This window comes from Engystomops pustulosus, chromosome 7 (genome assembly GCF_040894005.1).
Source record: "Engystomops pustulosus chromosome 7, aEngPut4.maternal, whole genome shotgun sequence".
NCBI classification, from domain to species: Eukaryota; Metazoa; Chordata; class Amphibia; order Anura; family Leptodactylidae; genus Engystomops; species Engystomops pustulosus.
This window is the reverse complement of record NC_092417.1, coordinates 136664927-136681773: the sequence shown is the minus strand read 5'-3', so window position 1 is coordinate 136681773 and position 16847 is coordinate 136664927. Positions and strand designations below refer to the sequence as shown.

The following is a 16847-nucleotide window of genomic DNA, read 5'->3' as shown; positions in this document are numbered from 1 at the left end:
AATTTTTCTTATCTTTCTTGTTTATTGTGCAACTTACCGTACTAGTTAACCACATTGTTTTTTTCTTTTCCATATTGTATGTTTTTCACAGGACCTTTTTAGAATATTTGTAAAAATAACCCATTTTTTTGCTTTTGTTTTTGAGAACATTGTCCCATTTTATGCCTTAAGGTCCTCTCTGCTGAAAATGTGCTGTCCTGGAGTGTCCATTTCCCCTCTACTATCCATCTTAGTAAAGCATAACATAAAATCAAAAGATACTGTGGTCGCTATTACCCATTTGGTTCTCTCGTTACTGGTAGCGGTTCTGTTCTTATAAGTATCAGGACTGTGTAAAAAGTATTTAGATTCCAAAATTGTTGATGTTGTTGCATTGGTGAAGTGGCCTCAAATTGCAGTGCAGTTTTCTGCATAAAAGCTGTAGCAGGATTTGGGTACTCAAGCAGTTGAAACAACATAGGGGAAAGGATGTGGAGCAGCTCAATGCAAAGATTGCTTCACTATGCAAAAAAAAAAAAATAATCTACTAGCTCTCAAGTTTTAAAACCCAATACTTTATGCAGTTTTGAATTGACACCATTTAAAATGCTTTTTACATGGTCAGGTTTAGAATGCCTTTTATTGCTTACTATACCCTAAATGCACTAGTGTTAAGCAAAACAGTAGTTTGCAATTAACTGGTCTTTATTTGTCCATTAAACATATACAGTTATGAAGACCTCTTAGTATACATTAGTAACATATAAAACATGACATTCCCAAACACTTATGCTATAAAAATCTAGAGAAATGGAGGATATTCACTTACAACATGTAGTGTGGTGTTTATAATTCTAACAAAATAAAAGAAGTCAGGATGGAAATTAAATATTAAGCTGTACCATGTGTTCTGCATGACTACAGCAGGGAACTTGCACAGCAGTCTAACTTTTCTAAATATTTAAGTGACTTCTAAATTAGTTACCTTGTTGGTAACTCTAGAACGTCGGGGAACACATTCCAAATCATACCGGCTTTCATAAATAGTGGGACATATCTGCCAGTGATTGTTTCTGTATATACCTAAATAGGTGTACACATCTGGCTTGTAGGTCAGTAAACATTTTACACCTGAACTCCGAATTACAGTGTCAGTCTGCATGATACTTTCTTCATCTGTGAAGTCTCCAGTATACACACATATAACATGCTTACTTTCAGGATGGTGAGGGCTCACTTTGGCTATATTAAGCCGACCTTCTACTACTGCAGTAGCTACTCCACGCCAGGCATGGTCAACTTTGAATCCAGTGTCTAAATGCATTAACCATTTTCCAGAGGTCACGTCATAATTAAGTGCTAACTCACGAACAACTTCATAGTTAACTTTATGCCCTGTAGCCTGGAGTTTTTCCCAAGCATCCTGAAGGTCCTTGGCACTTTTAACTTGCGGGGAGTAACCCGGGCCATACACTGCTATCCACCCTACCGGTCCAGATCCTTCTTCAGGGTCTCCAAAACGTGGGACCCTAGAAGGACGATATGTTTCTAACCACTCATAGAACTCTGCTTTTGGAGTCTTGCGAGCATCAAAGATTATCCAAGGATCCATATCAGCAGCCATAGACTCAGCAGCAAGGTCTTCTGCTCCTTTTGATCCTCGGTTACTCTCTTCACAACTTAACATGTTTACACAGCTGCAAATATAAATATAAAAGAAATTATATAATTATTAAATTAATCATTTAGGGTTGCCAACAAAATTCTGCTTACATTTATCCTTAGGACCCCTCATTGTATGAAAAAAGAAATACCCGTCCAGAGAGGCTCATCTCTTGAGTGAGTTCAATACATGTACAGTACTGAGGTCTTAGTTGGTGTGAAAAATAAAGAGAACACTTGCCTCTATACTTACCCTTGGTCAAGCAAGGCACTTTCTGTCAATGCCAGCCTCTGCCGGTACAAAGTGGCTCCACGCTGACATCTACAGCTTGCAACCGCTATAGCCAAGAATAGACCACAGCCACTTGCTTTGGCGCAACGTGTCAAAAGAGGCCATCATTCAGCCAGTGTCTATAGGTTCCATGTACAGCAGGTAACAATTTTCCAAGTAAAAGTGCTATTGCCTTCTCCTCACATGTAGCTAACAAGCAATCCAATCTACACTAGCAACAAAATCAAACCATAAATGTCAATGAATCTAGTTATATGTAGTAATAAAAAAAGAAATGACAGAGGGAAAAAGTATCAAAAGAACCTTCCTGAAATCCATTTAGTACTTTGCTCTAAAGCATTTCTGGTGATGATGGCTTCCATTGCAGGGACACATGATGAGACAACTTGTCAACATGATTTTGAAAGAACACAGCAGTGTGATGGATCATAGGAATCCTTCTTTATAGATCAATTTGTTACTGAAAGCGTGGTTGAGAGCAGTACCAAAAACAAAGAAATTCTTATTTTTAATGTCTCTGTGTTAAACACTGTATTTGTCAATGTCTGTGTTAAACACTGTTAGTTTAATATTGAATCTTGTATTAAAAAGTCCTAATTCTACTTCCATACCAAAGACTAGGGCCACGTGTAGAATCTTTAGTTTCATATATGGGGTCACTTTTTAGGGTTTCCCGCGTTTTGTCAGGGGCTCAGCAAATGGCACATGGTACCTAAAATCTGTTCCATTAAAATCTGTCCTCCAGGGGCGGAGCCAAGCCACGCTACTAGATGGCCGCTTGAGTTCTGAGCTCCCGGCACATATCACCCGAAGCAAGACCTAGTGGCACCTTACCCAGACCAGATGGTTAAATACGGCAACCCTAACGCCCAGGAACCGAAGGGGCACGCCAGAATCGGTAAACAGCAGCAGGAACTGGATAAATTCCTGAAGAAAAGAATAAAGACGCCGAGTAAGGCCTCCAAGATGGCGCCCGCGCTGCCTGAACTAGATGACGCAGAGGACTCAGAGCAAGACAGCGCTGGCGAGTGCGCAGAGACACACGAGGAACGCTCCTCGAGCCCAATATCTAGAGACTTTATCAAAAAAGCCCTATACCAGGCCCTGAACCCAATAGCCAAAGAGCTGGCAGATATAAAAACCGACATAAGGCAAATCGGCTCCAGAGTACAGAACCTAGAAGGGGCCCAGACGAAGCTGATACATTTCAGAGAAGCGGAGCGCGGTACCATGGCTAAGCAGAAAGCCCAGCTGAACACAGCCTTGTTATGGGTTGAAGATCAGGAGAACTGCAGCAGGAGAAAAAACGTGCGCATAAGAGGCTTATCAGAGGACATTCTGCATGAAGACCTACCCAAGGTAGCAAGTGCGATATTCACAAACATACTGGGCCAGGGGAAAGCAGATCAGGTCCATATCGAAAGGATCCACAGAGCTCTGAGGCCTAAACCGCGCGCAGCGGAACCACCAAGAGATGTAATTTGTGGCCTACTGAGATAAACAGATGCGGCAGAGCTCCAGTATCAGTCCCAACCTATAACAATCTTTCAGGACATTGCACCAGCTACACTGGCCAAAAGGCGAATTATTAAACCGCTATTGGAAGCACTAAGAGAGAAAAAGGTTCCTTTCTGCTGGCTATTCCCCTATGGCTTAGCATTCACCATAAACAACAAGCATATTGTCATTAGAACACCGGAGGACTTAAAGAAGGCATGGAATGCATTCGAAATACCAGCACGGGAAATCCCCTCATGGATGCCGATAGGAGAAGAGGACGACTTACCAGAATTGCCTGATGCTGCAATATGGCACACTGTACGAAGCCCGAGGAACAGCAGGAAAAAGACGACTAACACCTGAAGAGTTTGTCAGCATCGCGTAACCCCCGGCACGGGGTCGGCTTAAAAAGTTACTTTCTGTGAGATGACTTTCATTTATACTGTTTATAATATTACTTTTCAGTTCTTGAGTTGGTGACGCAACCTACTACCATAGGTAGAGAATTGTTTGCTATTATTCAATAGATATTGTTTGGGTAAGGAGTTAATGGTTCCATCTGACCAGTAAAGAAGAGTCAGATGAGAAGAGCAATCTACTGTCAATTTCCTAAATTTTATCGTTAAAATTCAGGTGATAGTGTTTACAAGCTGCCACATAGATATGTCAACTATCTGTGCAGTTTCATCGGTGGCCACCTGCCTGTTAGTAGTCCCTGACACTAAAAGGGCGGCGTCCAAGGTTTGGGCGCAGTGCAGACTTGGCTACAGCAGGGTCACCGAGGAAAACCTGTAGTAATAGAGACTGGTATTAAGTGGCACTTCTTATGTTATTTGTGTGTTGTATTTTATTATTCATGTTCCTTTCTCAGGGTTAGCTAGCTATACATGCACAATACTCTCACAAGATTCGGTTTCCCTGCAAACTTTATAACATCAATTTTCTCCCTTTACACGACACCAAGCGCTAGAGTCAGGGTGAACAGCATCCTCTCCCCCCCTTTTTCAATAAAAAAAACGGAACAAGACAGGGGTGCCCCCTTTCCCCGTATCTATATATATTATTCATGGAAACGTTGCTCCAAGCAATAAAACAGAATCCAAACATACAGGGCATAAAGGTAAAGGACCACACACACACACACACACAACTGCGGCATTTGCAGATGATCTCCTGATCATGACCACAAACCCTTAGGTATCTATCCCTATAATCACCCAATTATTCATTGAATTCGGCAAACTATCCAATTTTAAGGTTAATTTTGATAAGTCGGAAATCTTAAACATTACCCTTTCCAGACAGTTAGCGTCCAGGTTGAAAGCCAACTCGGAGTTCCAGTGGCCACAAAACTCACTCAAATACCTAGGCATACAACTTCCAAGAGACCCACAAGATCTTTTCCGGTTGAATTATATTCCACTTTTAAATTCCACAGAAACACAACTTAGACAACTATCAATTCCATTCGTGTCCTGGATAGGGAGAACCAACCTACTCAAAACATACATCATACCTAAGTTCACATATCTCCAACACAGCACCTATCGCAATCCCTAGATCATACTTATTGCGAGCACGCAGACTCTTCTCATTTGTCTGGATGTTCAAAAAGTCAAGACTACATTACTTACAACAAATTCGAGCTAAAAAAAAAAAAAAAGGGGGGGGGGGGACAGGGGCTACCAGATATTACAAACATCTACTGGATAACGCACATCCAGCGTTGACTATCTTTAGTTAAAAACCCAGCACCATCACTATGCGCCTCTTTAGAACAGAGTCTACTCACAAACTCTGAACAATTACAACTCTGGGGCATCCCTCATAAACATACAACAAGAAGTAATAGCAACCTGATCTCTTCCACTATCAAAGTCTGGCAGACTATTCAAAAGAAACTAGGCCCCCTGCCCTCAATTACAGCTGATGCGCCTGCATGTTTGTTACCGCAAGTAGTTGATCCTAACCTCCCGATGGACTCCCCAATTGGGAGACAACTGAAAGGGTTCACAGTCAGGGAGCTAAAAATAGCAGCCCCGGATGCGACAACCCTTACCAAACTAGTTAAAATGCATAGCCCCCCACTGGATTTTATACAATCACACAGAATTCATAAGATATGCCCACGTATATCAGATAATATCACAATCATCTAAGGACACATGGCTTACAGAACTGCTGGCTGGTCCATACCACAGTAAAGGGCTGGGCTCCAAAATAAGGCATAAGCTTCTAGATCAGGATTCAGGGAACACACCCCGGTCCTTGACTAAATGGCAAGAAAACTTAGGAATCTCGCTGTCCTCAGAAGGAAGAAAGGAAAAAATTATATTAGCCAATGCACACGGCTTCTCTAGATCCATCAGAGTTCAGGAAAACTCATATAAGCTCTTTACAAGATGGTATAAAACACTGCATCAGCTCCACTTAATAGATAGAAAAATTTCAGACACATGCTGGAGATGTAAAGGTGACAGAGGAGACATCCATCACATCTGGTGGACGTGTCCAAAGATAGCAGCATACTGGAAGCAAGTAATAGATAAAATTAACTTCATTTGCAATACTGATACTGATATACTCATAATACTGACCCAGCATCTGTCCTAATATGGAGACCAAACGACACTAATTGAGGCAGCCAAACTACTGATACCAAAGCTTTGGCTTTCAGAAAGCCCCCCCCACCTTAGACATGTGGAGAGAAAAGGTGAACGAAATATGCAGGATGGAGGAACTGTCACACTGGGAACTAGGCACGAGGAAAAGATTTTTAGATATATGGAGACCCTGGAAAGAATACAAAGGGAATTAGTAATATGTACTAAGTACCCCAACATGGTAATTGGGATATACCCCCCCCATACCCGACCACTTTACCCTCCCCCTTCTTTCCTCTATGTTAACTCCAACACCCCTTGTTTGTTTATTTGTTACATTTATTATTTACTAAAATAGTATGTACATTATTCTGTCGGGTCAAGCTGTTTACAATGTATAAAAGGTGGGGAAATGCCATAGGAGTCGACCTGGGACTTAGTAGGAACGACTCCAATTTAGAACCCAGTATCGGGAGGATAAGCGACTCTCACGGGAGAGGTCCACCCAAATTAATGTATAACAAACCACTGCCTATAAACTATGTAACAGACCAATACAGAATGCATTGTAATGTAATATGTATGTTTATTTACAAAAATGTTGAATAAAAAGTTTTAAAACAAAACAAAATCTGTCCTCCAAAAGCTAATAGATGATCCTTCCTTTCCAAGCCCCACAGCGTATGTCTACAGCAGTTTCTTATTATTTGTGGAATATTTTTGCAATCGAGAGAAAATGGGTAACAAACCAGGGTACATTTTCTTAAACTCATTGTAAAAATAAAAATTTGGAAGCCAAAAGTAAAGTTTTTTGGAAAACTTTTTTTTATTTGTATGAGGCAATACTAATAATATTTCCATGAAATGCTTATGGTGCTGAAATTTTATCTACATCCAATTAAAAATTGGTAAAATGTGGTAATTCCAGAGGGGTTTCTACTGTGATACTAGAGATAAATTGCACAAATTCTGAGAAGTGTTTTCTCCTTTTATCATGTAACATGTTATTGTAAATTCCAAATAGAACCTCCTATTTTTTATGAATTTATTACACGATGCCCCTTCAGGATGCAGCTTGTTTGTATGGTAAGGCTCAGTCCTTTTTTAAAAAAAATTGACCAGAGTCTCCTCTTCCTGTGGTAGTAACTTTTCACAGATCATTGTGATTTTGGATGGGTGATAAATACGGAACACTCATTTCCTGTTTTTTCTGGGCATGTTTTAGAATGGTAAATGGTATCCTTCTGCCCTTCCTTTTTGAATCACACTGTGCACTTTGTGTCCTTCTCTTCTTGACATTTTGGGGAACTTCTCCAGGAAAGAGCTGCCCTAGTACAATATGTGTTGTTGCCTCGCTTCCAGAAGTGCTGGCATTACCCCCTTCCTGGGTCTCCATAACAAAAAAAATACTTAATAACCAGCTGTTGAAATTTCAAGAAAGTTCCCCTGTGGCCTGCACATCCATGTAACACATAAGAATTATATAGAGTAATCTGAATGGTGTTCACAGCTTCTTGTACCACACCCTCGATTTCCGCTTGGCGTTGTATGGCTGAAGCACCTAGTCTGACAAGTCAATCCCTCCTATGTACTTGTTATAATCCAGTAGGCAGTGAGGTTTGGGGGTTTCTGTACTGGTACCTGGTACTGGGACAGGGGTGCTGGTGTGCCCATGTATTGTTGTTAATACAAGGACCTCTCTCTTGTCCTTGTACTTAACACACAATACAGAGCTGCTGCATAGTGCCCTGCTCTCATACCATCTAACTATGTCCAAGCAGTGACTTAGGGAGACATCTCTGATGCCTGCGTACAGTGCCGCATGCAGTACTGGTGTAAAAATTGTCAAGCTAGAGGTGGTAGCTCTGGTCTAGCAGTGGGTGCACCAAATCCCACACTATCTTTGCAGTAATACCCAGGAAGTTGGGGCATTCTTGGGGCACTATAGTGGAGTGTTTTTCTTCATATACCCTAAACTTGTAGGCAAACCATTATGTACTTTCGCGCAGCTTATACATCTTCACGCCATACCTTGGCCTCTTATTGGGCAGGTACTGGCGGAATTGAAGTCATCCTTTAAAATGTACCAGGGACTTGTCTATGGCCACATGTTTTATGGGGGTATACGCCCGGGTAAACTTGGCACTAAAATGGCCTAACCTTAAACAAATTATCATTACTGGGGTCATCTCCTGGTGGGCACTGTGTGTTGTCAGTGTAATACAAAAACTTATGGATGGCTTTAAATTGCATCCTGCTCATCTCCATACGGAACATCGGGGATGTGGCACAGAATGTCTTTGCACCAGTAGTCCCCGATTGATGGCTTCTTTACAAGCCCCATAAGAAGTATTTCTGCAGTGACAGGGGTCCAGGGGTTGTGCATTAAATGAAGTGGGATTTTGGGCAATATGCTGTGCAGCATAGAGATTTGTCTGGACTACAATTAAATTCAATAGCTCATCAAAAAAAATACTTTAAGTCCACAGCTCTGAGCCCAGCTGAGTCAAATTTAATTCCAGGTTGGCCCAAAAAAGTCTGGAACCTGAGGGGTATAATTTTCTGGGGGTACCCATGTGGGGTCAGTGGAAGCCCAAGACACTTCTCCCTTAGAAGTCCCATGCAGTTCTGCATAAACTCGACAGCGCCTTCTCTGGGGTTCTTGCAGGTCACAGGAAGATAAGTAATAGGAGAGGTAGACGCGGACATCATTCCCACAGCATGTTGTAGGTCTCCAATACAGTGTACATCTTCTGAGAAATTGTACACAGAAAAATAAGATAATGTGCACCAGAAAAATTAGATAACGTGCACCCAACTACATGGACAAGCCGCATAACCGGCACACAGAAAAATTAGGTAAGAGCACCAAACTACGTATACACCTGCGGGAGCCTTCGTAGAGAAAAAAAAAACCCCTATGCGCACCGCCCAACAAATGCACCTATCTTGCCCCAAGATGCCCTAACTACCACTAAAGATACTGTGCATCGCTGTTCACACGGAGACTCGCACTGAAAAGTGTGCCCAGTGCAGGACACCGTTAACACAAAGCAATGAAAAGCGTATTTGGGTTCATAAGGACGGACAGGAGATAGAAAAAATGGAAGAAAAAAATGGAAGAGAAGTGTGATCACGCCAGGTGATCACACCAGGAATATACAGGACGCAGGAGGGAACATACATGGAAAAGATAGGGATCAGACAGTGTAATAGTGATTTTGGTGTAACACTCAGCTCCTCTGTCCAGCAAAAGCAAACCAAAATGGTGCACTGGAGGAAGGAGGTAGGAGATAAAACCTCAGTTTTCAGCCCCAAAAAACTGCAGTTAGCTGGTCAGATTGACTGGCCAATTGCAGCGATCAGCAGGCGGGAGCAATCAAATTAGCCAGGTGAGCCCAGGAGGAGATTCTCCTGCCTCTTTCCCAAGTCCTATCGCCATGTCACGTGACATGGCTACAAGTAATGCAACGGGTGATCTGGTGCCGTACTTGTACGGCGCTAAGCGAAAATTGCGGGAGCCTGCGCCGTAGTATTGGCTCGAAGGTGTTAAACAAGCTTACCAAAAGCTGTGTTGATTAAATTGAGTATGCAGTTTTAAAAAAAATGGGGTGATTTGTTGAGAGGTTACAATAAATTTTGCTAAGCCCCTATAAAAATTAATTAGCCTTTGTGACGAACCCCCCCCCCCCCCCAGTCCCACTCTCCAAGCTATTTCATAAAGTGCACCTATACTGGGGAACCTCCAAATTTAGCACATAAATCTTTTCTGTAAATTCTACTCTCTCAGCCTGGCACTTGCCCAAATCAGCCCAAGAAAGAAAATTCTCAAATTGCAACCCCCTAGTGATGTTAACATAATATTTTTTAACCCTTTGGGCCCTTAGTAAATGACCCCCAATGTATGCAAAATCGCCATTCACTACTATACTGTAGTATAGCAGTATATGGTAGGATCAATTAGACAACCTAGGGTTAAAGTACCCTAGGGGTCTAAAAAAAAAAAAAAAAAAACCTAGAAGTTCAAATTCCATCCTTTCCCTAGAACAGATATAAACCTAAACAAATAAAAAACTTAAAACATGTTAGATCAAACTTTTGGGATGATACCGATCAATATTTAAAAACAGAAACTTGAAAGTTCAGAGCAGCACCGCAATCCTGGTGGGTGCAAAGTCCAGATGCTCTCTGAACACCATCGATAACGATATCAAATTCACCATTGTACAATCCAAACAGAAATCTTCAATTTCTGGATGTACTAGTAGAAAACACCACACATGGAATTACCACTGATGTATTTTACAAGCCAACAGATAGGAACACTATATTACGTTTCGAAAGTAACCACCCTCGACCAATGGTCAACTCTCTCCCCCTCAGCCAGCTTTACAGGGTGAAACGTATTGCAGGAGATGAGGAGAAATTTCACTGATGTTGTCTAAATTCACACAGAGGGGCTATCCCAAAAGAGTCCTGGCAAAAAACAAAGAGAAACTCGACTCCAAAAGCAGAGAGGAATTACTGGCACCTAAAACTCCACATGACAAAAAGGACCGGATCTCTACTTACTGTGACACCATTAGTAAAGTAGCATCGATAGTGAAAAAACACTGAAGAATATTGTCAAGTGACCCCACAGGGGTACCTGAATTTCATAATCCCCCGATCCTATCCTATAGGAGAGAGAGCAACATCAAAGATCGGGTAGTCAAGACTGACGTAGGCCCCCTAAAATCAGTTACACCGAGAGGCATTTATGGCCCCACACGCAAAGGGTGCTTTCCATGCAGAGCCTGCATTAATTGTTCACATGTACTTAAAGGTGACACTTTTACCTACAATGGGAAACATTACAAAATTCAACACTATCTCGACTGTAACAGTGACTTTGTCATCTACCTGTTGAGTTGCCCATGTAATCTGAAATATGTGGGCGAAACAACACTAGATTTCAAAACGAGGTTTACATAACACAGGTATACTATACGGAAAAGAAAAAAAGATTTACCAGTGAGTAGACACTTTACTGAGGATGGACACAAAGAGAGATCTCAAATTTAGGATCATTGACCACATTCCTGTACCCAGGAGAGGTGGCAACAGGGAAGCCATCCTTAGGAAACAGGAGTTAAGATGGATACATAGGCTGGGAACTCTAAAGCCTAATGGCTTAAAAAGTGATAAAAAAAAGGTTGTACATCCCCCCCAATGGTAGCAATGAAAATGTTATCTCATCCCGCAGTAAAAAAAAAATTACACCTTACACATCTCCTTACACTGAAGTATAAAACGCTTATAAACTCTTATACTCATAGAGGAGAGTACAGTGTTAATTTTTAAAATTTATTTTGTAAAGGCTTGGCATATTCTGGGCAGTAGCTGGCCTGCTATATATTGTGGGGCAGGGGCTGGCAGGCAATATACTGGGAGAGGCAGGGGCTGGCTGTATACTGCGGGGGAAAGAGGCTGGTCAACTTTATTCTGGCTGGAGGCTGTGACCAATGCATTTCCCACCCTAGGCTTATACTCCAGTCAATAGGTCTTCCCAGTTTTGTGTGTTAATATGGTACCTCAGTTTAAATTGGAGTATATACGGTAATTGGTGGTTTTTTTTGTACAAAAGATAACATTTTTTTCAATCTATCAAGCCATAATAAAACCTATATAAATTTGGTATTTCCGTGATTGTATCAAACCAAAGAATAAAAGGGGAGGAGTCATTTGGAGCGAACAGTGAAAGCCATAAAAAAAACCGGGCCCAAAAGAAAATAGCGTAACTGTTTTTTTTTGTTAATTTCCCAGCATGAGGAATTTTATTCCAGCTTCCCAGTACATGATATGGGATAGAAATTACCGTTGCTAGGAAGTACAATTTCTTATACAAAAAACAGGCCTTTATACAGCTCTGTATGCTGGAGGGAAGGGGGTGGGGTAATTGTTTTCTCCAGACGGAGACAAAGCCCCTTTGTCTTTTAATCTGATTTAGCCTGGAACAACTTTCCACCATATTTTTTGTATGGACGGTTCATATATTTGTATGAATTAATCATGTCTCCTCTTAGGCGTCTCTTTTCCAGACTAAATAAATCTAGTTGTTTTAATCTTTCCACATATCTGAGACCCTCCATACCGCTTATGATTTTTGTGGCACTTCATTGTATCCTCTCCAGCTCCAGGGCATCATTTTTATGGACTGGTGCCCAGAACAGAATTCCAAATTCCAGGAGAGGCCGAACCAATGCCTTGTACAGTGGTAATATTACATCCCTATCCCGAGTTCATACCACTTATTATACTATTTAATGTTACATACTTATGTACAGTATGTAGTCTTTAAGTAACCCTTCCAATATATTCCCTGCAATAAAAGTTAATCTTTACAGGCCTGTAATTGCCTGGCGAATTCTAGAGACTTTATTAAATATTTGCACCACATTTGACTTGCGCCAGTCACTTCGCATTGTACCAGTCATTAGGAAATCTCTGAAGATTTTAGACTGTGGTACAGCAATAACAGAACGGAGTTGTTTAACAACTCTGGGGTGTAACTCATCTGGTCCAGGAGCCTTGTACACATTTATTTTATTAACCCCTTAAGGACGGAGGGTTTTTCGCCTCATTTCTCGCTCTCCAACTTCAAAAATCCATAACTTTTTCATTTTTCCGTGTACAGACCTGTGTGAGGGCTTATTTTGTGCGTAACAAATTTTACTTTCCCGTAATGTTATTTATTTTAACATGCCGTGTACTGCGAAGCTGAAAAAAAATTCCAAATGTGGAAAAATTGAAAAAAAACCGCACGTGCGTCACGTTCTTGTGGGCTCAGTTTTTACGACTTTCACTCTTCGCTCCAAATAACACACCTACTTTATTCTTTGGTTCGGTGCGATCGCGGTGATACCAAATTTATACAGGTTTTATTGTGTTTTAATACATTTTCAAAAATTAAACGAATGTGTACAAAAAAGAAAAAAATTTTTTTGCCATCTTCTGACGCTAATAACTTTTTCATACTTTGGCGCACGGAGATGTGTGAGGGGTCATTTTTTGCGAAATGAGGCGACGTTTTCATTGCTACCGTTTTGAGGTCTGTGCGACATTTTGATCATTTTTTATTTCATTTTTTATGTTATGTAAAAAGGTGTAAAAGTCGCATTTCGGACATTTGGGCGCCATTTCCCGCCTCGGAGGTCACCGCCGGCCGTAACCGTTTTTATATTTTGATAGATCGGGCATTTTGGGACGCGGCGATACCTAATATGTCTGTGATTTTTACTGTTTGTTATGTTTTATATCCGTTCTAGGGAAAGGGGGGTGATTTGAACTTTTAATATTTTATTAATTTTTTTTATTTTTTAAACTTTTTTTTTTCACTATCTTTTAGACCATCTAGGGTACATTAACCCTAGATGGTCAGATCGCTGCTACCATATACTGCAATACTTCTGTATTGCAATATATGGCATTTTTGCAGCACATTCATTACAATGAGCCACTGGCTCATTGTAACGAATATGCAGCTGCCAGATAGCCTCGTGTCAAAAGAAGACACAAGGCTACCATGGCAACTGATCGCCGCCCCCCGATGACGTTCGGGGGTGTGGCGATCGAAAAAAAGATGGCGGCGCCCATGCGCCGCCGTCTTTTAAACGCCGCCGGCGACTTTGCCGGCGGCGTTTAGGGGGTTAATAGCCGCAATCGGTGCAAGCACCGACCGCGGTTATTAGCGGTGGGGGGTTTTGTGCAAAATGCAAAAACCCCCACCTCTGTATGAAGAGGACTCAGCCCGTGAGCCCTCTTCATACATCCCTTATACCTCTGCGCCGTAGAGCTACGGCGCAGAGCGTTAAGGTGTTAAGCTTAGATTGGATCATGTTTACATTCAGCCAGTCTAATATATTACAGGATGCATCGCCCACACTGGCACCACCCACTCCAGATGTTCTTTCTTCCATTGTACAATCGGAGTGAAAAAACCCACATCTCCGCCTTCTCTTGGTCCAACCTACCAAGCATTGATATACTTTAAAAATTTCTTAGGATTTGCTTTGTCATCTTTGACCACCTGTCTTTCATTTTGTATTTTGGCTGATTTTATTTCCTTCTTAAAGATTTTGGAAAGTTTTTTGTCAGCTAAAAAAGGGTTACAAGGAATATACACACAATATATACATAAACAGTTGTAGAATAAAAAAGGGAGAAAAAAAAAATTATAAACCTTTTCTACAGAAATAGCAGACTTATCCGGTTTCGGCAGAAGAACTTTGGGTGTGCAATGCCTTGAACAGGCTGGACCAAAGACTCACAAATAGGGTTTCTTGAGCTTGTAAAGTTAAACCCATTGGGTTTGTGCTCCTAACCCTTATTTGTGAGGTCACAGAGGAGGATGTTTCTCCTCCTCTCAGGAAGTTACCTTTTTGCAAAAGCTTTTTATTAAACAACATAACTCTTCATAGGAGTAACTGTGCCATTGCCTTCAATACACTGGTCCCCTCTTTACCTGTCCAGGAGCAGGGGCAATTTAGTGGGGCTCCTAGAGTCCCACCTACATAAAATGTGCAAGGATGATAGAGCTAGCCACACTGACCCTATCCTGTTAGTGGATTATATCCAAGTTATTTGACAGATATGATTTCCCATTGTCTCTGGGTTGTAATTGTTTGGAGGGAACTAAGTCACTACCAGGCTCTTCCCTTTGATCCTAGGCACAGGACATGTATGCTGGAGAGGTGTGTATTGAAACACTTTCTGTACACACGGGCTTCCCTTGCGTTATTTGAACTTCAGCCCCCCTCTCGGGCTTGGCAGAAACCAGATCTATGCCCGACTACAAAAATGTACTTTAGATTTGTAATTGAGGCTTTGTACTAGGGCGAGTTATCATTGCTGGCTCTGATTATGAATGTAAATGGTTCAGTAAGGCATCAGTGAAATATCACTGAGGCCAGGAAGAGAAACCCAATATGTATGTGTACATAAGCCAGAATGTGTTAGGTGAAAATTCACTGATGTGAAAAAAAAAGACAACGCGAGTCTACCCTTATGAGCATAAAATTTAGTAACCCGAATTTTATTTTTAAGGGGTACCTGTCATCAGCCTTCTTATAACCATTTTTCTCCAAAAACTGTCCTGCTCCATTGAGTAGAAAAAATTTTTAAAACGTAACTGGTTGCCTGTTAACTTCTATTGACGTAGTGATCTGTGCTGTTCAAATCCAAACGCTGGGCATAAGGACTGAGCAGTGAAGTCTACACCTCAGCTTTATTGTCTTTATGAACAGGCACAGAGGTGTAGCAAGGGTGTCAATCAATACCTTTAGATCAGAGCCTGCTGCGTGAGTTTGGAGCTTGAATACCCAGTGTCAATATAAAAGCACAACAAGAAAAAAAAAAAAAAAAAAAAACAGAGCATCAAATGTCTATAGATAACATTTTGAAGACATAAATTGCAATAAGGTCTAAAAAGCAGAAGTGAATAAGGAGATTGCAGCGTGTCCCGTTTGTCACTGGTTCCCCACCGATCCATGTCACGGATCGTGGGCACACCCGTACCCATCTCCGTGGTGCTGCCTCATCTTACCTCTCCACACTCCTGCACCCATCCAGTCTAGGCCTCCCTTGTGTTCCCGCTCCTTAGGGCGCGCGCCGGCTCTTCGGTGTTTAAAGGGCTAGCGTCCTGGTGATTGGCGCTGGTCATCTCCGGCTCTGCTATATCATCCGGCGGCTCCCATCATTCCCTGCCAAATCTTCAGCATCATTCCTGTGAAGTGAAAGCCCTCCTGTGTTTCCTGCGTTCCCACCATCCGTTCCTGTCTGTATGCCAGTCTGTTCCTGTTCCGTGTGCCAGCTCCTGTGTTCCTGCCGTGAGTCCCAGTGTTCCTTCCAGCGCTGTTCTCCTGCTGTCATCCCAGGCTCGTAGTACTACGTTGGCTGCCACCGCGGGCTAGTCGCACCTGTGGAACGACCTGGGCACCCCGCCACAGCAAGACCATCCCACTTTGCGGCGGGCTCTGGTGAAGACCAGGAACCACTTAGACTCCGATCCCAGGTGTCGGTGAGTACCATCTCCCACGGTGGTGAGGAGGGTCCACAGCCCCTGAATCCTGACTCCGTTAACCGGAATAGAACGTGTACCACAAGAACAGATTATTCATCAAAGTGAGAAAAAAAAACAGGAGTTTGGACCGCGCTTCTCGATAATGGAACTTGTTTATTTTGAGGATAAAATGAGTGGACTACGCGTTTTGGGGCAAACAGTTCCCTTCATCAAGTCCATATAATAAAACCGTGTTCTGGCAAAACAAAAAAAAAAAAAAAGGGTAGGAAATATCCAATAAATAAATGTACACAAATCATAGTTAGATAATTGCATCAATTTACATAGAATATATTTTAAAAATATAATTTGTTTTGTTATATGACAAACAACATTTATGTGGGTGAAAAGGAGGGGTTAATAGGCTTGGAGAGTGTATTCGGCGTATGGTACACGTGAGTATGGATTGTTAAACAAATAGAAGTTGTGCACTTATTCTGTGTGTACTCGCATCCCGGCTGTATGTAACTGAGCATAAAGCAAAGCATAAAGTCCCATAATCTCCCCAGTTACACATATAATGCAAATACAGTAAATAAAACACAAAAAAAACACGAAAAATGTACATATTTGGTATCACCGCGTCCGTATTAAACTGTACAATAAATATAAATCAATATTAAACCCGCTAGGTGAACGAAGAAAAAAAAAAAAAAAACTACGGAAAACTTCCCGTAATATTCAATTTTTCATCAAACACCATCACAAAAAG

General features: G+C 41.6%; 1 protein-coding gene across 4 annotated transcripts in view; it reads right to left on the bottom strand.

Annotated features, from left to right (window-relative positions):
- Positions 1-569: 569 nt before the first annotated feature.
- C7H11orf68 (chromosome 7 C11orf68 homolog) overlaps positions 570-16847 on the bottom strand; it is a 43534-nt gene continuing 27256 nt past the window's right edge. For 3 of the 4 annotated variants that reach the window (XM_072117913.1, XM_072117911.1, XM_072117914.1), the window contains one exon: positions 572-1676. In XM_072117913.1, the coding sequence (XP_071974014.1) occupies positions 941-1676 (736 nt within the window). In that variant the 3' untranslated portion in view covers positions 572-940. Of the gene's footprint in view, positions 1677-16847 lie in introns of all 4 variants that reach the window. The other variant, XM_072117910.1, reaches the window with a different exon arrangement.